This window comes from Indicator indicator, chromosome 32 (genome assembly GCF_027791375.1).
Source record: "Indicator indicator isolate 239-I01 chromosome 32, UM_Iind_1.1, whole genome shotgun sequence".
Lineage (NCBI taxonomy): Eukaryota > Metazoa > Chordata > Aves > Piciformes > Indicatoridae > Indicator > Indicator indicator.
In genome coordinates, this window is record NC_072041.1 from 9,397,251 (window position 1) to 9,419,718 (window position 22,468).

The 22,468-nt window shown below is 58.2% G+C and overlaps 1 protein-coding gene across 1 annotated transcript in view; it reads right to left on the reverse strand.

Moving 5' to 3' along the window:
- Positions 1-3,241: 3,241 nt before the first annotated feature.
- The window catches only part of EPHA8 (EPH receptor A8), a 58,563-nt gene continuing 39,336 nt past the window's right edge, over positions 3,242-22,468 (reverse strand). Inside the window, exons 4-17 of the mRNA XM_054394886.1 lie at positions 20,353-20,508; positions 18,408-18,743; positions 15,987-16,111; positions 15,515-15,677; positions 14,903-14,999; positions 14,235-14,302; positions 13,634-13,759; positions 12,655-12,840; positions 12,017-12,078; positions 10,925-11,134; positions 8,510-8,659; positions 6,801-6,991; positions 5,783-5,938; positions 3,242-3,356 (exon numbers count right to left, since the gene is read on the reverse strand). Coding sequence (XP_054250861.1) covers positions 3,242-3,356; positions 5,783-5,938; positions 6,801-6,991; positions 8,510-8,659; positions 10,925-11,134; positions 12,017-12,078; positions 12,655-12,840; positions 13,634-13,759; positions 14,235-14,302; positions 14,903-14,999; positions 15,515-15,677; positions 15,987-16,111; positions 18,408-18,743; positions 20,353-20,508 — 2,141 coding nt within the window. The remainder of the gene's footprint in view (positions 3,357-5,782; positions 5,939-6,800; positions 6,992-8,509; positions 8,660-10,924; positions 11,135-12,016; positions 12,079-12,654; positions 12,841-13,633; positions 13,760-14,234; positions 14,303-14,902; positions 15,000-15,514; positions 15,678-15,986; positions 16,112-18,407; positions 18,744-20,352; positions 20,509-22,468) is intronic.

The following is a 22,468-nucleotide window of genomic DNA, read 5'->3' on the forward strand; positions in this document are numbered from 1 at the left end:
TCCAGCCAGAACAGTTGTGTGACTGTGTAGGCAGCAGAGCAAGGAGGGCTGAGGTACCTGGGGGAGAGGGGGGCACAGCACTGTGGGGGAGCCAGGCTGACCTTTGCCCACACCAGGGATGTGGAGCAGGGCTGGGGACAGACACCTGCATTCCTGGAGGGCTGTGAAAGCTGGGGACATGTGAGCAGCAGTGAGTGGCATGGACAGAGCCAATCCCACGCTGTGCTGTGCTGTGCTGCCCTTTTGGTTTTGTATCTCCTTACTCCCTGGGGTTGCCTTCAGCCCTGCAACTCACCTGCTTCTAAATCCTTCACTGGAGGGCAGCTGGAAACACAGCTAAAGGCCTGTAAGGAGACTTTTGCAAGCCCACTCCTGAGGTTACTTCAGCTCAGACTTCAGGGGCTGAGGTTTCACTGGGCTTTTTTTTTTTTTCCCTTTGAAAACAAATCCCAGAATTTAGAGGAGAGGGTGAGCCTGGCTCTGGGAAAGCCTGCAAGAGATCCCTGAGCTTCAGATGAGGCTCTGCACAGAAGATGTCCCATGCTTGCCTGGCCTCCTGCATGAAATGCTCCTACAGAGCAAGAAATTGGTGGTTTTGGGAAGGCTTCTCCCCACCCCCAGCACAGCATCCCCCCACAGGGACCCTACAAATGATCAGCCCCTTCCCTGCACCTGCAGGCCGCCCCCTGGACACTCCTGCTCTCCAGGGAAGCTTCCTTCACATGTGAGAAGCTTCCTTCACATGTGAGAAGCTTCCTTCACATGTGAGAAGCTTTCTGGAGGAAAGGAAGGTGGTGGCAAGCTGGGCATGCCAGAGCTGTCCCCAGTGTGCCTCTGAAGCAGCCAGGGAGGTCCCCAGTGCTCTCCCAAAGCAGGTCTGGGCAGCAGAGTGACCACAACAGGCCAGGAACCAGGAAGTCCATGGGAAGAAGAAGTTTTATTGCCCAGGAAGAGGTGCACACGTTGAACATAAAAGGAAAACCCTCCCTGCCCCACCCTCCCTGCAGCCAGGAGCAGCCCAGCCACTCCATGCTGCAGGATCTGACCCATGAACCACCTGGAAAGAGGCCACCTGGCAGCTCCCAACCTCAGATCCTGTAGCCCACGCTGCCAGGGCTGCCCAGCAAGCCCCAAGGACACAGCTCTGTGGTAATTGCCTGACCTCTGCCCTCCCCAGATTGTGCACGATGGACTCATCCTCTGGGAGGTCCCAAATGTTGGGAAGGGAGGACGTGGCCAGCACCACCCTGTGCTGCAGGGCTTGGGCTGGGCTCTGTGGTGCTGCTGGCTGCAGGGGGGGGGGGGGGTGTGACAGGTCTGGGTGCAGGACACAAGGTGCAATAAAATGAACCAACACATTGCATCTGTCCCCTGCCACAGAGAACTTCCATAGGAAGCAGTAAAGTGCCCACCACAGCCAGAGAGCCCAGCAGGGCAGAGGTGCCCTGGCTGGGAAGCTCAGCCAGCCCCAGAGAGGCTGAGCTGCCATTATTGCAGCTGAGAAACAGCTTCGACCCTCCCCCCACCCCGCTGGTGCCCAACCAGCACTGGGAGGAGCAGCCCCAGGCCAGACCCCACCAGTCCCCGTGCAGGATTTGTGCCAGTGCTCAGGGTAGGGTGCTGTGGGCCCTGGCAGGCAGCGTGGCTCCCCCCCAGCATTTCTGCAGCCCTCCCCCCCACCCCCACCCCCAGCCACACTCCCCGCAGGTTGTTTCTATTTTTTTGCAGTGAGTTCAGCCCCACGCGTGAGGCCTCTGTGCTTTGCCACCATTACTGTGCTCCACACTGGATTTCACTCAAACACTTCCCACACCCACAGAAATCCTATGTACACCCATGAGAGATCTTCCCAGCCCCCAGCCTGCCCCCTCCCTGCCCCATCTGCATCTCTGCAGCCAGCTCAGCCTCTCAGGCCAGCTCCACAGGTCTCTGGAGGCTGTGGAGGAGAGGAGAGCTGTAGAGGACAGGCCACCAGCCTGCCAGTCCCCAGCCTCACCAGCTGGGGGGTGCTGAGGATCCTCTTTGCCCAGAGCCCCTCTGCCCAGCTGTAGGAGTGTGTGGCTGCAGCTGCAGCTGCTGCTCAGGACCCCTCCTCTGCAGATGCCATGGCAGCCCTGGGCACAGGCAGGTGGTGTGGTAATGAGGCAGCTTTTGGGTGTCCCTAGGGCAATACAAGAACAAAGGAGAGCTGGCAGCAGCCTGGCTGCCCCTCCAGCCTGGGAGATGGGAGCAGACCCCCTCCCCCCTCCACTGCACTCTGTGCAGGCCCAGCTTTGAGGGAGGAGAGGATGGGCAGGAGGGACAGGAAGGGAAAGAGGGACAGGAAAGGAAAGAGGGACAGGATGGGAAGGAGGGACAGGAGGGACAGAATGGGAAGGAGGGACAGGATGGGAAGAGGGGACAGGAGGGACAGGAGGGACATGGTGGTTGTTCTGCTGAGGGAGAAACCTGAGTTTGTGGCCCTAGAAGATGTGCCTGGACTGCCCTAGGATGCCTGTGCTGGATCTGGAGAGGAGCAGTGCTGGTGGGTTCAGAAGGTGGAGGGGCTCCTTGAGGCTCCAGATAGCAGGCCCTGGCCAGCTCTTCTCAGTGCACACAGAGCCAGATGTTCCTGGCACTGCCACCTTGTAGTCTCTCCTCTGCCCTCCTGGGCTTGTAGAGTTGGATCATGAAGTCCCCTGCAGGCTGGTGCAGTTCAGAAGGTCCAGGCTGGAGTGCAGTGGAACTGGAAGGCAGTGGGAGCAGGAGCAGGGTTGTCTCTGCTGTGTGGCAGCCTGTGGAGCCCTCCCAAAGTTCAGAGATCCACTGAAGTCCCCTGCTTCCCTCTCCAAAGGAGCTGTGTGCCATGGCCAGCCAGTGCCACTGCTCCTGGTATTGCTGTTGTGTCTGACACCCCTCCACCTGCAGATGCAGCTGGGGCCACCCTGCTGTGTAGGGGTTACCACCTGTCCTGCATAGCTGTGTGGTGACCCCCAGTCCCACAGGGACACAGTAGGGGATGGGAAGAGGCATGACAAGCCCCTAGTCCACTTGGAAGGCTGCTCCCCCCTTCAGATGGGGGAAGGAGGCAGCAGGACCATCAAGGTATCTGGAAAGATGTTTCCACTGACACTGAAATCAAAGAGAAGCTGGCAGAGCTCCAGGTCCTGGCCTGCTGCTCCTTTTCCTGCTCCCCACCCTGCTGCCCCTTTGCCAGGGTAAGTGTTAAGGAAGGCCCAGAGCAGGTCTGCAGTGCTGGTAATCAGAGATGCCTCTTGGGGCCATTTGTGTTCAGCAGCTGGGATCTCATTGCCTGGATGCTGCTCAGGATCTTCTTCTGGTGGCCCATCATGGTGATGCCCAGACTCCGAACGTCCCTGGAGAACAAAGGCACTGTCAGACCTGCCCTGGCCTGGATCTGGCCCCAGACAGACCCTTCTCTTCCCCATGGGCACACTCCATGGGCCAGCCCAGGACCATGCTTGGCTCCTCTTGCTTGCACAAGACTGCTGCTGCTGCTGAGTGTCCATGGGCATCACACAACTGTCATGGTTGGAAGGGACCTCAAGGCTCATCCAGTTCCAGCTCCCCTGCCATGGGCAGGGACACCTCACACTAGATCAGGTTGCCCTGAGGCACATCCAGCCTGGCCTTAAAAACTTCCAGGGGCAGAGAGGCTGCCATTGCCTTGGGCACATCTTCCTGTCATGGCTGCTGTGACAGCCCTGAAGGGAGCAGGAGGAGGAGGGGGAGATCACTGCTGACAGGCAGGAGGTGACAAGATCAATGCTCTGACATTGGATTCAGTTTCAGCCAATGCCCTCGGATAACCCAGTCAGAGGGGAGGATGGATGAGGAGCCTTCCCCACTCAAACACTGCCCTGATGTGCATGAGAATCAAGGCTCAGTTCTCCAGCAAAGAGCCCAAGAGCAGCCCCTGATCAATGCATTTGACAGGCTCTTGTTTGTGTCTCTGCAGCTTCCCTTCCCCTGGCTCCCTCTCCACCTGCTGCACCCCGGCTGAGTCGCTCCTTGTCACATCCTTGCTCCCTGTCACATACTTGCTCCCTGTCACATCCTTCCCACTCACAGCAGCCACTGTCTGGCAGCTCCAAGCCTTCTGTCAGGGAACAAACCTCCTCAGAGGCAGCAGAGCTTCTTGCCAGCCCTTACTGGTGCTAACACCAAGGGCTGGGCAATGCAAGCCCAGGGCAGGGGCAGGTAGAGCTACACTGTCTTTTCTGGTACCAAGTGGAGCATCAGCCAGCCTGGACACCCCCTGGACAGGTGGCAGAGCAAGCTCCTTACAGGAGGAGGAGGAGGGTGGGGGATGGGACACGTTCCCCAGCTCACCTTACTTAACCCAGACTGGGTCACTTGGCTATGCCCTAGCCCTGCCTGGCTACACTGAGCAGGGAGCCACTGCAGTGCTCTGGGGCTGGAGAAGCTCTGAGGTGCCTCCAGCTCCATTTGACCCCAGAGAAGCTGCACAGCATGGCACAGCCACCCTCTGGTGCAGACAAGCCTTCTGCAGGGAAATAAAGGTGTAAGGAGACACCAACCTCAACTCTGACCCTGCTCTGAGCAGGAAGTTGTGTTCTAAGACCTCTTGAGGCAACTCACAACCCCAATTACTTGTGAACCTGTGATGACAATGGAGAGCCACCCCAGAGCAGCAGAGGTGGCTTGGTGCTCACACAATCTCTCCATACAACTTCCATACCTTCCACCAATGGTCAGCACAGCCTTGAACATCACAGAATCACAGAATCACAGTCACAGAGTCACAGAGTGTTAGGGGATGGAAGGGACCTGGAAAGCTCATCCAGTCCAACCCCCCTTGCCAGAGCAGGGGCACCCAGAGCAGGTCACAGAGGAACACATCCAAGTGGGGGTTGAATGTCTCCAGAGAAGGAGACTCCACAATCCCCCTGGGCAGCCTGCTCCCGGGCTCTGGCACCCTCACACAGAATAAATTTTCCCTCCTGCTTCCATGGCACTTCCTATGCTTCAGCTTGCACCGCTGCCCCTTGTGCTGTCCTTGGGCATCACCCAGCAGAGCCTGGCTCCAGCCTCTGGGCATTCACCCTGTACATCTTTAGCACCAGCAATGAGGTCACCTCTCAGGCTCCTCCTCTCCAAGATACAGAGCCCTCAGCTCCCTCAGACTCTCCTCATGAGGAAGATGTTCCACTCCTTTCACCATTTTTGTGGCTCTGTGCTGGACTCTCAAGCAGTTCCCTGAGGTCCTCCTTGAGCTGAGGGGCCCAGAACTGGACACAATATTCCAGATGTGGCCTCAGCAGGGCAGAGTAGAGGAGCAGGAGAACCTCTCTGGACCTACTGACCACAGCCCTTCTAATGCACCCCAGGATGCCCTTGGCCTTCTTGGCCACCAGAGCACTTTGCTGACTCAGAGTCAACCTCCCATCAACCAGGACCCCCAGGGCCTTTTCCTCTTCACTGCTCTCCAACAGGTCAGTGCCCAACCTGTACTGCTCCATGAGGTTGTTCCTTCCCTGGTGCCAGACTCTACCCTCACCCTTGTTGGATGTCATTCAGTTTCTCCCTGCCCAACTCTCAGTCTGTCTGAGTCTGGCTGGCTGGCAGCATGGCCTGAGGGGTGTCAGCCACTGCCCCCAGTTGCTGATGACATAAAACATTGCTCAGGTCTCAACACAATTTCTTCAGAGGTGCATCCCTGATACCAGGAACCAACTAGGCTAAGCCAAGGCAGGATGGTCACTGTTAGGGCTCATGGGGTGGTGCAGGGGCCCCCAGCTGGAGCTGGCCAGGTACTCACTCGATGTTCATGCGCATCACCATGCCCAGGGAGGAGTACCCTGCCATGGCAAAGTTGTCTCGGTAGTGCCCCAGCCGGATGGAGTCCAGCCAGTCCTCCACTGTCAGGCAGCTGGCCAGGTCGAGGAGACTCCTGTCAAAGGGTGTTTGGGTGAACCTGGGGGCAGGACAGAAGGGGTTAGAACAGTTGGTCCTAGGGAGCCAGGCTGTAAGATCCACCTCAAGGAGGCTGTGACCCTGCAGGTAAAGGCGGGACAGAGGAAGTCCTTCAGGCTGGTAAAGGCAGGCACACCACTGCACTGGCACTGCTGCACACCCTGGTGTGGGATGCCAGGGTGGGAGCAAGGCAGTGAAGTGCAGGATGGTTCCCACTGCTCACCGCAACCTCTGCCCTTTGGCCCTTTGCATGTCATAGAATCATAGAATGAATCACAGAATGGGAGAGGTTGGAAGGGACCTCCAGAGATCATTGAGTCCAACCCCTGCCAAAGCAGGGTCACCCAGGGCAGGTCACACAGAACACATCCAGGTGGGGTTGGAAAGTCTCCAGAGAAGGAGACTCCACAACCTCTCTGGGCAGCCTGCTCCAGGGCTCCAGCACCCTCACATCAAAGAAGTTTCTCCTCATGTTGAGGTGGAGTCTGCTGGGTTCCAGTTTGTGTCCATTGTCCTTTGTCCTGTCACAGGGCACCACTGAACAGAGCCTGGCCCCTGCTTCTTGCCACCCTTCAGCTATTTGTAACCATTGCTCAGATCCCCTCTCAGGCTGCTCCTCTCCAGCCCGACCAGCCCCAGGGCTCTCAGCCTTTCCTCCTCACAGAGGTTCCAGTCCCTTCAGCATCATCTCAGTCTCCCATCCTGACACAGAGTTTCCAGTCCCTTCAGCATCCTCTCAGCCTCCCTTGGACTCTCTCTGGCAGGTCCCTGTCCCAGGGGAAGGCCCTGGGCAGCAATGCCCCTTCTTTGCTGCACCCCACAGGCTGTGCCCGGTGGCAGCTGCCTGCCCTGCTCGCCCTCACCGTGTGACGGTGCCGGTGCCCTTGAGGCTGTCGGGGCTGCGGATCAGCTTGTCCAGGATGCCAACGATCTGGGCGAAGCGAGGCCGCTCGCTGCGCTCCTTCTGCCAGCAGTCCAGCATCAGCTGGTGAAGGGCCATGGGGCAGCCCATGGGCGCAGGCAGGCGGTAGCCTTCCTCCACCGAGTTAATCACCTGAAAGGAAGCCACATGCCCAAGTGGAGCTGCACCCACACCCAGCACCTGCACCCCATGGCCATCACCCACACCCAGCACCCACACCCCATGCTGTGCACCCACACCCCATGTCCTGTACCCACACCTAGCACACACACCCCATGCCCATCACCCACACCCAGCACCCACACCCCATGCTGTGCACCCGCACCCCATGTCCTGTACCCACACCCCATGCCCATCACCCACACCCTATGTCCTGCACCCACACCCAGCACCCACACCCCATTCCCATCACCCACACCTCCTGTCCTGCACCCACACCCAGCACCCACACCCCGTGCCCAGCACCCACACCCAGCACCCACGCCCCATGCCCTGCACCCACACCCCATGCCAAGTACCCACACCCTGTGCCCTGCACCCAGACCCCATGCCCAGCACCCACACCCCATACCCAGCGCCCACACCCAGCACCCAGGCCAGGGCACACAAGGAGGGTTCCTGCTGCATGAGCTGTTGGGGGCAACAGGTGGGAAGCAGGGGGTGAGCACCAGGCTCGTGACAAGCTGCTGTGTGCAGTCTCTGCAGGAGCTGGAGCAGGCTGGACACCACACAGGGATAAGGCATCAGGGCTAGGACAGGGGATTTAAGTGGTCCAGCAGGTCTAGAACACCACAGCTTCCCTCAGGACAAGCCATGAGAGCTGCACTCATGGTCAGGTGTTCAAAAAGCAGGGCTTGCACTGCTCAGCAAGGCTGGAGGAGACCCTGCTCAAAGGAGCTGTGAGGAGGAGACAGTGTTAGCCACTGTGTCCATGCCCTGTTGTCACCAAAGCCACTGCTTAAAATCATAAAAGCACTACAGGAGAGGGGACTGTCAGGTCTCCCAGAGCAGGGAGGAGGCAGGCAGCTTTATAGTCCCCATGGGTGAAAAAAAGGAGTCCTGTAGTTCTGCAGAGTCAAAACAGTCCTTTTATTGCCTCCTGCAAATTGTGCTCCCACGCTGCAGGCAGGATGGTAACCTCCGCTTGCTTACAGTTGTGGTATCACTTCTGAGGTCAGAGTAGCTCCACGTAGCTCTGACAACCCAAAGCCCGCTGCTGAGTGGTGCCAGCCTAGGGCTCTCAGCAGCCTCACATGGGCAGAGGAAGGGATGGACCCCCAGCACCGGGTGCAGGAGGGACTGACAGTGGGGCAGTGGGGCTGCAGCGATCCTAGGGAAGCCCCAGCCCCTTCCGGGTAGTGGGAAGAGAGACCTGTGGAGGCTCTCCAGGCAGCAGAAAAGCAGAGAGCAGCATCAGAGCACAGCCAGGCACTGGCAGGAGCCTCGGGGCTGCAAAGGGAAAGCTACGCCCTGCGGCGATGGCTGTCAACCTGATGTCCCCATGGAGGGGACAAGCACACTCTGCACGGCCCTGCGGGGATGTGAGGAGAGGCAAGGGCTGCTCTTTGGGTCCCTTTTCCCTTCCCCCACCCCCGCTAGGCTGGGTCAGGTGAGGGCAGGAGCAGGGGCAGGCTCCCCGTGCCCACTCACGTCGCGGTTGGTCATGTTCCAGTACGGGCGCTCGCCGTACGCCAGCACCTCCCACATGACGATGCCGTAGCTCCAGACGTCGCTGGCCGAGGAGAACTTGCGGTACGCGATGGCCTCCGGAGCTGTCCAGCGGATGGGGATCTTCCCCCCCTGAAACACAGAGCAGCAGCGGAAGGCTCAGGGCGTGGGGGGCTCAGGCGTCCCCCCTGGCTCCACAGCCAGGGCAGCAGGTCAGAGGAGAGGTGCCTTGGGATGGCATCTTCTGGGAAGGGCTGAGGAGGCAATCGGCACAGGATAAACCCAGGAGGTACCCTAAAGGTGACCTCAAGGCATTTCCAGCAGAGCAGGGAGAAAGCTGTGCTGTTCTACAAGGAGTCCACACAGGGTTCTGGCCCTCGTTGTTCACGAGAGAGGAATCAAAGTGGTGAAGTGGAGCTGAGGGCTACCAGAGCAGAGAAGCTGGAGGTGACCCTGGGTGCAGGCAGAGGCCCTGCCATGAGCAGACACGGCTGATGGTGATGTGCTCCCTGTCTCTTACTGAACTTGGCAGGCAGGCACTGATGAGGACTTGCTGAATGAAAAATCAGCTGAGCACAGCTGGAGATGTGGTTGCCAGATGCCTGGAGAGCAAAGCTGTGGTGTGGGGAACCTCATGTGGCCTTCCCAGAGCAGGTGGGGCATGATGTGCCTGGGAACACCCTCCCGGTGTCCTTGTCTAGGTGATTTGCCTTCACCCAACGGAGTCCTGCCTGCTCAGGGGACTGAAGAGGAACGAGGTGCCCTACAGGAGAGGTCCTTTGGGGGGGGGTAATCTCCTGAGCAGGTGAAGGACAACAGAGAAGCAGCACAGGATACAATCTCATCACAAGCTTCTGAACAAGGAAGCATCCTCACCTTCAGCATACTCTGAACCCTGGCCAGAGAGCTCCTGCTCCTGCTCCTCTCACTCCACCCCTGAAGTTCAGCTCTGTGCAGACTATGCTCCTACTCTTCCTCCAGAGCATCCACCTCTGGTGGCTTCCACTATGCCAAGATGCCTCTAAGCCACTGCTGGTGACATTCTCAGGGGCTGCTCCATCCTCTAGTGACCTTTCTGTTTGCATTCACACCAGGGACATGAGACAATGTCTCTAGCAAGTGGGCAGGGTTGGAAAGGGTCAGCAGGTAGGTCAATACATGAGCTCTGGGCTCTCAGGGCCCTCAGGTCAGCTTCCTGACCCACTGTGGTCACTGCCACAGTGCGGTCCTTGGGAACTTGTTCACAAAGTCTACAAGCACTGGGGGGAAGCTCCGAGCTGGCACGGTGGGAGGAAGCCTGCAGGCCATGGACAAGCAGAGGGCTGCTGTGGCAGCAGCATGCACTGCACTAGCTGGTCTTGGGCCCCTGCTTACCCTTTTTCCGGGAGTCCCTAAGACACAGAAGATGCTGTGCTTGAACTAAGCAGCAGGAACCTTCTCCAGAATCAAAGGACCTGGGATGTCAGGTTATGTCTGGAGATGCCAGAAGAAGCAGTTGAACAGAAAATCACACAGGGGACACATTCTGGATCACTCCTTCACTTGGCTGAAGCCAACCATGAAGGCTGGGCCACTGTGCACTCATCCCTCAGAGCATACTCTGCATTGCTCTCAGCTACCCCCAGCTAACCTGAAGCTCCTTCCTGCTTGTCTAGTCTTGGTCCTTCTGAAAATGATGCTAAGATTCCTCAGCTGCAGCTCCAGAGGAACTGTCCACCCACCCCAGTTTCCTAGTCAGAGGGGTGCCTGCAGAGCACACCAGTTTCTTTCAGGACCAGACACTCCCTCAAGGAGTTCATCTTCCCTCTGTGACCCACACTGGAGGAGCACCTCAAGCTCCAGAGATGCCAGGTTGGACAGAAAAAACTTTTAAATGTCTTCACAGATCATAGTGCCCCAGATGGGAACAAAATCACCTCAGCTGCAATGCCAATTCCCAGGCTGCCCTTGGCCTTTTGTGCTGTCAGTGCCCATTGCTGGCTCTTGTCCAGCTTCTCTTCCACCAGCACCCCAAGTCCTTCCCTGCAGGGCTGCTCTTGATCTCATGGAGCTGCACAGTCTAGAGGAGGACTCCAGCAGGGATGTGGCAATGCCCTGCTCAGTGGGGCTCACAGGAGTTGTTGCCTGCGGAGGTTGGATCAGCTCCCTGCTCTCCCACCCAACTTCCCTTTGTTCACTGCACACCTCTGGGAGGTTCCTGCATGGAGGACACTGCTCTGAGCTTCAGAAGCATCCTAGGCTCTGGCTTTTGGTCCCAACACCAGCAGTGAGCTGACTCTCTCCGTTCCTGCCCTGCCTATCCTGACTTTGACAGCATCTAACTCTTCCCTGTGCCAGTGGCCTGGGCAATCCCCCTCGGCAAGGGTCACCCAGGCTGCCCTGCTGGCAGCCACGCACCGTGGTGGTGTAGGCTGCATCGGGGTCATCCTCCAGGATGCGGGAGAGGCCGAAGTCAGAGACCTTGCAGACCAGGTTGCTGTTCACCAGGATGTTGCGGGCGGCCAGGTCCCGGTGCACGTAGCCCAGGTCTGACAGGTAGCGCATGCCAGCTCCGATGCCCCGCAGCATGCCCACCAGCTGGATCACTGTGAACTGCCCGTCGTGTTTCTGCAAAGGAGGTCACCCACAGCTCATCTCTGGCTCTCACAGAATCACAGAATATTAGGGGTTGGAAGGGACCTCCAGACATCTTCCAGTCCAACCCCCCTGCCAGAGCAGCACCACCCAGGGCAGGTCACACAGGAACACATCCAAGAGGGTTTGGAAAGTCTCCGGAGAAGGAGACTCCACAACCTCTCTGGGCAGCCTGCCCCAGGGCTCCAGCAGCCTCACACCAGAGAAGTTTCTCCTCATGTTCAGGTGGAACCTCCTGGGTTCCAGCTTGTACCTGCTGTTCCTTGTCCTATCACAGAGCACCACCAAATAGAGCCTCGCACCCTCCTCTTGCCCCCCACCCCTCAGATATTTATAGACATTGATCAGACCCCTCTCAGGCTTCTCCTTTCCAGATTAAACACCCCCAGGGCTCTCAGCCTTTCCTTACACCAGAGATGTTCCAGTCCCTCCATCATCCTCATAGCCTCTATTGGACTCTCTCCAGCAGATCTCTGTCTCTCTTGCTTTGGAATGCCCTCATTAAACTACTCCTCTGGTACTTCTCACCTAAAGCTTAGTGTCTGCTTGTGGGAGCACCCTGCAACACTGCTCTAACCCCAGTGCCCCCCTCTTGCCCCTGCAGCTCAGCTCCTGTGCCCCCAGTGCCTCTGACACACTACCCAGGCTGCTGTCCCTGCCCTGGCAGTGCTGCTGTGGGGATGCAGCAGCGATGCCCTGGAGCCCAGGCCTGCTGGAGAGGGGAGGGCCCAGAGCAGGGAGCTTTGGCACAGGGGTCACAGTGGCTGTGAGGCTGAGGAGCAGGAACCTGCCTCTCCTGCAGTCCCTCAGCCCCGGGTGATGTGCAGGGAATAGCAACACAGAGAAGCTGCTTACCCTGAGGAAGGTGTCCAGGGAGCCGTTCTCCATGTACTCAGTAACAATCATCACCAATTTGCCTGCAGAAGACAAGGGAGCTCAGGTTAGCAAGGAAGTCACCTTTCCCCAGAAGCCCAGTGCTAGGCTTTCACTGGGACAGGCATGAGCCCAGGCCTGCCTCCCCTGCAGCCCTGCAGAGCAGCCTCAGCCCTGCACTGTGCAGGACATGAGGGTGGGGATGTGGCAATAGCCCCCACACTGAGCCCCCCTCCAGGGGCTGTGGATGTGGCTGGGTCAGCTCCTTGGCCTGGGGAAATTTGCGTTCATTAGCATAACACTTTGCATCAGAAAGTGCCTCTTGGAAGGGAGGCTCCAGATTAGGATTCAATACAGGCAGCCTGGAAATAAACTCTAATGGGCAGCACATCTCCTAAGCCAGCAACCCCCACCTGGAGCAAGCTGGCAACTGCCACATGGAAAGGCAAGAAAGGCAAGGGGGTGGCCTTGAGGGGCTCTGGGGAGATGAACAGCTGGCAAGGAAGCAGCTGGGGTGGCTGAAGGGTGGAGTGCACCTAGAATGATCCTTGACCCTTATCTCCCAGGGTGCCATCCCAGCTCTGCCCCACTGTAGGGTCCCCTCCCCACCCGCCACATACTCTTGGTCACCACCCCCTCCAGGTGGATGATGTTGGGGTGGTCAAACTGTGCCATGATGCTGGCCTCACTCAGGAAGTCTCTCCTCTGCTTCTCTGTGTAGCCTGACTTCAGTGCCTTGATGGCCACGGGCAGCTCCCTCTTCCCTGGCAGCTTCAGACGACCATAGCAGACCTCTCCAGACTCCCCTGCAAGGCAAGGGGAGGGCATGGGGAGCCTCTCAGTTTCTTGCACTGACCCACCAGCACCAGGGGTCAGCCTGGCAGCATACTCACAGCATGCTCCAGCCCCTCAGGGCTCTTAGTCCACTATTGTCCATCTCCAGCTTCCAGTGCCACCCGTGGGAACTGGGCAGCACTATCAGCAACCACCACTCCCTGGTGCCTTTTACTGAAGGCAAAGGTCCAAGAGCAGTGATTACTGTGGCACTTGCTTTATAGCTTTTAATGAACAAATCTGGGAGTCTCCTAGAGCAGCAGGGATGGATCCCAGCCAGGCTCCTCGATGCTGCTCTGGAGTAAGCCCTTGGGGTGCTGCTGGTGAAGTTCCAGCTCTGTCTTTGCCCTGTGCTTCCCTGCAAGACCCTGCTCCTGGGCAAAATTCCTTTTGTTCTGCAAATTCTCCATTCTGTTTGCAATTTCATTTGCATTTTGTCACCCCAGACGCTTGCTCTGAGGCTGCAGGCAGGGTGGCAGCATTGGACCACCCACGCAGGACAGGCTGAGCCATCTGCCCTGGCAGGCTGAGCCGTCGGTGCCTCGCCAGCTGAACAGCAACCAGGCTGCCTCCAAAGAGGTTCTCATGCACCAGAGAGCCCCAGGAGCTGATCTCAAAAAGGTGAGGAGCAGATGAAGCCCTGGCTGAGCGCTGTGCCGGTGCTGCACAGCCTGCTGCGGTCCTGGCAGGGGACAGCAGGACCCCAGCCCGGGAAGGGCTGTGAGCAGAGGGGACACAAGGAGACAGCCTGGCCCAGGGACTCACCCGAGCCAATCACCTTCTCGATCTTGATGCGGGAGGCCTCGATTTCCCGGGTGAACTCGTGCACAGCCTGGCAGGGGTCCTCATAGGTGTGGGGGTCCACGTAGAACTTGGACTCAGGGAACTTCACTGCCGGGTTTCAAAGGGCAGAGAGGAGATGAGCTCCTGCAGGCAGCCCTGCTGAGCCGTGGGGACACCCAGCAGCAATGGGCAGGGGCAGGGCTTTTGGGGCTGTCCTGCAGCCCCAAGGAAATATCTAAGGCATGCTTTGGTATAGCTGTGTCCTCAGAGCAGCCCAGGACCTGGCTGCTCAGGTCTTCAACATGTGACCATCACCCCTCCACCCCCACCTCTCACCTGTGATGAATTTTGCACTCTTCTGACCTGCTGCTGTCTAGGATGAGGCTGTCAGTCTCATCTCATGCTGTGCAACCCTTTAACCCCATTACCAGGGTGCCCCTGGGATCAGAGCCCCTGCTCAGCTCTCCTAAACACATTCCCAGAAGCAGGCAGTGGTCAAAACCCTTCGCCCTGGGGTCCCTGCCCACCCACAGGGCTGAGGTCCTGCCCACCCCCGGGACAGCAGCAGGAAGGAGGCTCCTACCTTGCCCGTTCTGATAATGCATCTTCTCCTCATCAGAGTCCTGGAAGGCTTTGCTGTACCCACAGTGCCTGCCACAGGGACACAAGGGTCAGAAGAGCTGCTGCTGTCCCTCACTCCCACAACCAGCAGGGTGGAAGGCAGCTCTGTAGGCAGCCCAGGAGGAGCTGGAGCTAACACTTGGCCTTCCACCAGCTGCCTCCTTGGGTCCTGCTGGTCTGACACTTTGGCCTGGAGCAAGGTTTTTCCAGGTGCTCTCCAAGGCTTGGCTGTGCGAAAGCTGCATCCCCTGTGTCTCCCCTGGGCACTGGCACTGTGCTCCATGTCTGGCTCAGCCACACTGAGGTGTAGCAGACACAGTCCCCATTGGACCTTCGTGATGGAGAAAAGATCTCTCTCCACTCCTGACCTACCACCTAGTCCACCTAGTCACCATCATACTGGTGGTAGTCCTGGTGCTGGTATTGTTATTGCTCCTGCTGGCAGGAGGGAAAGGTCTGGAGTCTGGCTCTGCCTCAGGGAGGGTGGAGACCTCTGAACAAAGCCTCCTGGTTGTTTCTAAGCCTATGGATGCTCCAGACAAACTGAGAAGAGAAAAGTTGTGCCTGAGTTCTCCCATCCCTCCTGACTTGCTAGGTGCCCAGCCAGGATGACCTCCAGGACACATTTACCTCTTCTTGCAGATGAGGACCAGAAGCAATGCGACCAGGCCAGTGATGAGGGTCAGGCAGATCCAGACGATTGTCATTGTGTCATACCGGAGAGAGACTGGAACAAGCAGGGTGGGAAGGAGGGGAGCTGGAGTGGGAAGTGCTCTGCTGAGCTCAGAAACTTACCTATCCCAACAGAACCATGGCCTTCAAAGATCAAGCACCATCCCCCACCTAGCCCCAGCTCTGGGGCTTTCCTAGTGTACAGGTTCCATTTATACATGGGGAGAGCCAGCACACATCTGGGGAAGCCATAGCTGACATTGCCAACCAGTGCAGAGAGCAGTCTGGGACCTCAGAACCTCACCAGGTCCTAACTGCCATGTCCTTCCTTCCTTCCTCCCTCCTTCCCTCCCTCCTTCTCTTCCTCCCTCCCTCCCTCCCTTCTTTCCTCCCTCTTCTCTCATGTATAGACACATCTCAGGAGGGCAGCACCAAGCAAGTCCTGCATGCTGCACCCCAGGAGATTTGCCTCCTCCCTGTGTGGCAGAGGAACCATAACTGTGGAGAAGGGGATCAGCACTGCCTGAGCTCCCTGCCCCACACTCCCCACCCCCCAGCTGCAGGGCTCACCTGGCTTCCCTGTCTCCACCTCCACGGTCTGGCTGAACCTGCCGCAGCCGGCAGAGGTGCGAGCCCGCACCTGGAACACGTAGCGGGTGGCAGGCTTCAGCCCTGAGATGGTGGCAGTGGTGCCCTTGGATTTCAGGGTTGAGTAGCTCTGCATTTCCTTGTCCTGGGGGAAAAACAGCATCAAACCCCTGGCTACAGCAGCACAGCAGTCATGAAGCCTTCCAAAACAGTCCTCTATGCCAGGCTGACCATCAGCAGCAACTGCCCAGGGAAGTGGTGGAGTCACCACCCCTGGAGATGTTAAAGCCAAAGTGCAGACATGGCTTGGTGAGTGTGATGGTGCTGGGTAGAAGGTTGTCCAACCTTCCTGAGGACCTTAGAGGTCTCTTCCACCCTCAGTGATTCTATGTGGTTGTATGGTCGAAGCCAAAGTGCCAGGTTGGGGGCAGGCTGGCAGCCAGCTCAGCCTTACCTTCTCGTAGTACTTGATCTCATACTCCAGGATGATGCCATTGGGCTGCTCAGGCTCCTGCCACAGCAGGGTGACGCTGTTCTGGCCTGTGCTTTCCTGCCGCAGCACCACCACCTGGGACGGGGCTGGGGACACAGATGGCAGCGAGTTAGGTGCCTGCTGTTGGGGTCCTGCGTGGGGAGGGGACAGCAGGGAAGGGTGGAACTGGAGCCCCATGCAGGACCCCTGGGCTAAAGCAAGTCTCTGTTTTAATTAAAGCCATGTGGAGATGAGTGCTGTGCAGGGCCCTGCAAGCAGCCTTTTGTTCGCTCCAGTTGCCTCAGTCTCTTTCCCATGGAGTGAGCAGGCTCTGAGGAGATGAAAGAGGAGGGCAATTTCCCAGCACAGGCAGGAGGGGATACTGGTGCTTTGCTGTGATCTGGAGCCAGAAAGGAGAAGGGGCTGGGGGCTGGAGGTCATGGAGATCCCCAGCAGGACCCTGACCCCTTCTGCTCCATCTAAGGAATGGAGAGAGGGGCAGGGAAAGAGGAAAAGAAGAGGTGGTAAATGCCCAGAGTGGTGATTGAGGATTGAGCATCAGCCTGAAGGTGCCCTTGGGGTGCCCTGCCAGGAGATACCCAGCCTGGGCCTGGGTTAGGAGCCTGTGAACTGGTCCTTGTGCCTGCTGTGTCCAAACTGGAACTGCCACAGCCAGAAAAGCCAACAGTGAGGCACCCAGGGACTGAAAGGCAGCAGCTATAGCTCAGTTCATCTTCCAGCTGGCTCCTCTGGGAAGCAGAAATCACTGCTGGGATGCAGGACCCATGAGAACTAGGGCAGGGTGGGAGTCAGCTAGATCCCCTGGACACATGCAACATCTTCTCTCCAAACAGCCCCAGGGCATCTCTGCTGCTTCCAGTCCTGCCCTGATCAACCCCCCAGGGCTGGGGGGACAAGAATGACCAGCACCCAGCAGCCAGCCTGAGCAGCATGGCAGGGGTCCCCCAACCCCTCTGGAGGGCTGGGCTGCTCTGTGCTGTGCAGCAGCTGGAGCACCACACAGGCACAGCAGCAAAACTTCATTGCTGCCAAATCCCCAGCCCTGCTGGTTTCACAGCACCTGCTCAGCATCAGCACCCCCAGCAGAGAGGCTGAACTGGGAATGTTCAGCACTTCCCAAGAACATTCCCCCCCTAAGGCATTAGGCTGATGCTGCTCCTCAGCACTTGGAAGGATCATGCAGGACTGAGCATTCCAGAGAAGGACTTGTGAGAAGGACCTGTGGGGTCAAGGGGACAATGGACAATGGCTTGAAACTAGAGCAGGGGAGATTTAGATTGGACATTAGGAGGAAGCTCTTTAGAGTGAGGGTGGTGAGACACTGGAACAGGTTGCCCAGAGAAGCTGTGGATGCCTCATCCCTGGAAAGTATTTCAGACCAGACTGGATGAGGCCTTAAGTAACCTGGTCCAGTGGGAGGTATCCCAGGGAAGGGAGTTTGGAACTGGATGATCTTGAAAGTCCTTTCCAGCTGAAGCCATTCTATCATTCTGTGATTTCCATGTGGGCTCAGCAGAGAGCTGGAGGGCTACAGGCAGGGATAAGCAACAAAAGGTCCTTGTTCTCCTGCCAGCCATGAGCTAACCCAGAGAGGCTCCCCAGGTTTCCCCTGCTGGCACCACTGCCATGAGAGCAGAAAGGGCTCAGCACCACAGGAAGTTCCTGCAGGCTTGTTTCCAACAGGGAGGGTTGACAAGAAGTGTCAGTCCCTGCCCTGCCCTCCCTGCCTGCAGCCAGCTCCATGCAAAGGGGCTTGGCTGGGCTCTCCACTCTGGGCTGATGCCCAGGTGACCCCAGGGCACGGTCCTGGCCCACCTGGGCTAGAGTACTGCTGTCCAAAGAGCATCTCACAGCAGAGATGAGACATGCAGGAGAGAGACTTCCCAGGAAATGTTGCTGTCACCTGCCAGGGCCTGGCACTGGTGTGAGCTAAGAGCAGAGCATGAACTGCTGCTTGGCCCTTTGGGAGGGGACAGCAGGCAGGAGGAACAGCCTGAAAGATTCATGCTCCACTTAGTGTTGCTGTCAACAGACAAGTGTTTCTGTGTGCCCCCTGCCTCCTGCAGGACAGGAGCCTCTGCCAGCAGCTGCAGGCTGAAGTGAAGGGAAGGGAGGGTGACAAAGGATGCCATGAGCCACAGAAGGGTGAGGGTAGCCTTTGGCAGCAGCTTGCCTCCAGCTCACCCTGACTTCCTCAGCCCACCTCCAGCAGCAGAGGACAGGGGTCACATCTCTTGGGGGCTCCATGTCCATCACCCACCCAGCCCCTGGCTGCTGGGGCAGGTTCTGGCTCCTGCAGCTACTGACTGGAGCAACGTGGGAGCAACATCAGCACCACCCACACAGCAAAGCCTGGCGGGGGGGGGAGTCTGCTCCTCCTACCTGCCTGGTTTGTCGTGATGTTGGCCACCGCAGCTCTCCTGGCCTCCAGGCTGAGGTCGGAGACGCCATTGACAGCCTCCACCCAGAAGGAGTAGTTGGTGTGTGCCAGGAGGTTGGTGACGGTCAGGGCGCCCTGCACCAGGCTCATCTGCTGCGGCACGAAGCGGATGCCGCTGCCGCACGCCTCGCAGTGGCCCGCGGTGCCCGCGCAGCGCCAGCACACCACATTGTACACCACGTCCGCACGGCCGCCCTTGTCCAGCGGGGGGCCCCACTCCAACGTCACCGATGTGCCGTTCACACTGGAGATCAGGTTCACCGGAGCCGAGGGTGGCCCTGCGGGACAGACAAAGCCTCAGGCAGGGCGGGGGCTGCGGCGGCGGCGGGGGGCTGGCACAGTGTGGGGCTGGCACGACGTGGGACCATGGGACTGGCAGAGTATGAGACTGGCAGAGTATGGGAATGGCACAGTATGGGACCATGGGACTGGCAGAGCATGGGAATGGCACAATATGAGACCATGGGACTGGCAGAGTATGCGACTGGCACAGCATGGGACCATAGGACTGGCAGAGTATGGGACTGGCAGAGTATGGGATCAGCAGACAGCTGCCCTCGGGCACCACGCACCTGCACTTCCAAGCAGTGCTACAAGGAATAGGTTGCTGCCCAGGGTGGGACATGGCTCAGAGAGCAGACAGCAAAGCCACAGCCAGGTCTCAGGGTGCCATGCCATGGAGGTAAGATGCTTTGGAGCGGGGTGCCCAAGCCAGGCAGGCAAGAGATGATGTCTGCTCTGGGAGGAGCAGGGGGGTGGCATGGAGCTTCAGAGGGGAAGAGCCAAGGTGCTGGTAGCTGGACAGTGGAAAGCAGGACCTGCTCATCTGGGGGAGGGTAAATCACATCCTGGTGGGTAACATTCTCAAGGGAAGCACAATTCAGCTATTTCTGACCTGTCTTTTGCCCTACATGCAGCTATCAGACTCACAGCTTTGTGCCCTCCTTGACCAGCTACAGAGAGGAGAATTCCTCCTGAGATGTTTTGGTCACATTTTGGTCACCCCTGGGTCCAGGGTGACAAGACCTAGGTGCCACCATCCACCCACAGCCAAGGACAGCACAGCAACACTCATGGTGCCCCATGGCCTCCCAGGGCTCTCACCACCCTGAGCACGTCTGCAAAGGAAAGCAGCCAGCTGGGGTGTGGGCAACAGAGCTCCCCAACAGCATCCTGGCTTCTGTCAGGAATGGTGTGGCCAGCAGGGCCAGGGGAGAGATCTTCTCCCTGTACTGCCACTGGTGAGGCCATACCTCAAATGCTGGGTTCAGTTTTGGGCCCTCACTCCAAGAAGGACATTGAGGGGCTGGAGAAGGTCCAGAGAAGGGCAACCAAGCTGGGGAAGGGTCTTGAGAACAGGGTTGGGGAGGAGCAGCTGAGGGGAGACCTCATTGATCTCTACAACTTCCTCAAAGGAGGCTGGAGTGAGGTGGGGGCAGCCTCTTCTCCCTGGTAACAAGTGACAGGATGAGAGGAGATGAACTCAAGTTGCACCACGGGAGGTTCAGGTTGGACATTAGGAAACATTTATTCCCTGAAATGGTCATGGGGCACTGGCCCAGGCTGCCCAGGGAGGTGTTTGAAAGACGAGGAGCTGAGGGCCATGGTCTGACAGCTGTGCACAGGGATCTCCTGCGCTCGACGATCTGAAGATCTTTTCCAGTCAGGGGAGTCTGTGAGCAGCAGGATGAGGATGAGACAGAGGACACGCAAGGAGTGCAGCCGAGGGGGCGCTCAGCTCATGCGCTGCAGGGAGCTGCGGGGGGGGGGGGCGACGACAAGGCTGCGGCAGGGCAGCGTGCTCAGCGCAGGGGTGCATGCAGGACCCCCCAGGGGTACTTGCAGCGTCAGAGAGCTGCGTGCTGCCCGCTGCAGCCTGGTACTCACGAGTGCAGGCGGCCGAGGGCGGGTCCTGCAGCGCCCGGTAGAAGCTGCTGTCGCAGCGGCAGACGCGGGCAGCACGGCCCTCCGAGTGGCTGTGCAAGGGGCACTTGGCACACAGCTGGTCCCCGGGGGCTGACTTGTAAAAGCCCAGCTGGCAGGCTGCGAGGAGGCAAGGGGCAGAGCTCAAAGGGGTGTGCCTGGGTGAGGACTGTTCCCCCGACGCAGCAGATCCCAGCAGCAGGAAGCTGCTCTCCCCCCCACCCCCGTGCCTGGGGAATCAGCCCCTCGCCCCGGCTCCTGGGAAAGTGTCCCTCCAGCTGCCCACAGACAACTGGGCTGTGTGAAAACTGAAAACTGCCTTTGTGTCTCCTGCAGGCTGTATCTGCTGCCATTCTCATACCCACTGCCCACTGTTTCACAAGCACTCTTGGGTGCTTTTGCTGTTTATGAGCTATCTGTAAAGCTCAAGGTGCTCTTAAGGCCTCAAGCTGTGCCAGAGGAGGTTCAGGTTGGATTTTAGGAACAATTTCTTCCCAGCAAGGGTTGCCAGGCACTGCCCCAGGCTGCCCAGGTTGGTGGTGGAGTCCCCACCCCCGGAGGTGTTTCAAAGCCTCCTGGCTGTGGTGCTGAGGGACGTGGTGCTGAGGGATGTGGTGCAGAGGCAGTGGCTCAGCAGCAGTGGTTGTGAGTTCTGGGTGAGTAGCTGGACTTGAGGAGCTCAAAGGCCTCTCCCAACCTCACCACATCTGTGGTTCTACTCTTTGCACCCCTGCCTGCTGCCCAGAGCTGTCCTCACTGCAGCCACCCCTCTGGGCCCCTGCCTGGCTCCAGGGCAGGGACCACTGCAAAAAGCAGCACTGGAGATCACCTTGGTCACCCTCCTAGGAGCCACAACTCATGGGACAAATGTACTGCACAGCCTCACTCCACAGGGGTTGCCCCACTACGCATGCAGGGTGTGCCCAGGTGCCCACAGCATCCATCTGGCTGGTGCCAACTGCTCTGCCCCACACAGCAGCACAGTGTGCCCCTGCACAGTCAGGGGCAAACAGCATCCATGTGCCACAAGGCAGCAGTGCATGCAGGCTGCCTGCTCTCTGTGAGGGGCAGCGAGGCCAGAGCCACCCTGGGCATCTTCTGCTTCCTTTGCCCTGTCTGCTCCCGGCGCCGGGAGCTCTGCAGCGGGAGCGCAGCTCAGCCACGCCGGGCTGGCCCCGCTCTGCTCTGCCCTGCCCCCACCTCTGCCGGCAGCCCCCCGGGTGAGCCATTTGTCACAGAAACAAACAACTTGTCTGTCGTTAGGGAAATCGATTAGCTGGGGAGTGACACGTGGCGTGTCAGGTATCTGTCTGGGGGCGGAAGGATCTGTCCTCTCTTGCAGATTTCCATTCCAAGTAAGGCAAACCAGGCTCTGCCCCAGTCCCTGTCTTCTTCAAGTCCTTCTAGCACCAGCCCCAGTGATTCCAGCACTACTTGGACTCCTTTCTGCTTTTCCCTGCTGAGGCAGCAATACCTTCATTTTCCTGTCTTTACCCTCGGTGGCCACTCCTGCCTACTGCCTCAATTTTTTTGCTTCCAAGCATGCAGAAGGATTTTTGTTTGCATCCAGCATCCCCAGCAGGCAGGATCCCTCTGTGATGGCTGTTTGTTCTGCTTCTGGGTGTTGATTTGTTTTCCTTTTAGTGACACTCATTTCCTTGCCACAGATCTCACTGGGCTGACTGCTGCCAGCAGATCACACCCTGCACAGCCTCTTTATACCTGAGCTCCTGATGGCAGCTGAAGGCTGTGCTCCAGCCACACACAGCCCTGGTGCCTTGCTGGTTCCTTTTCAGACTCTGTCCCCAGCTTCTGTGGCAGTTTTGCACTGAATGCTTGTGATGGTTTCAAACTGTCTTTTTAATTTTTCCTTGCAAAGTTCAGAACAGAGAAAGTGAAAGAATGTAAATAAGTCACTATTGGGTGTAAGAAAGCAAAATAACGATTGTTCTAAACACTTCCATTGGATAGATAGAAATGTTTAAGAACTATTACCCAAAACAAAGTAGGCACTCTGCACATTCTGCGTTCGGCAGTGGGGGCAGTTGCTGGGCTGTCTGGCTGCTGTTTCTTCTTCTCT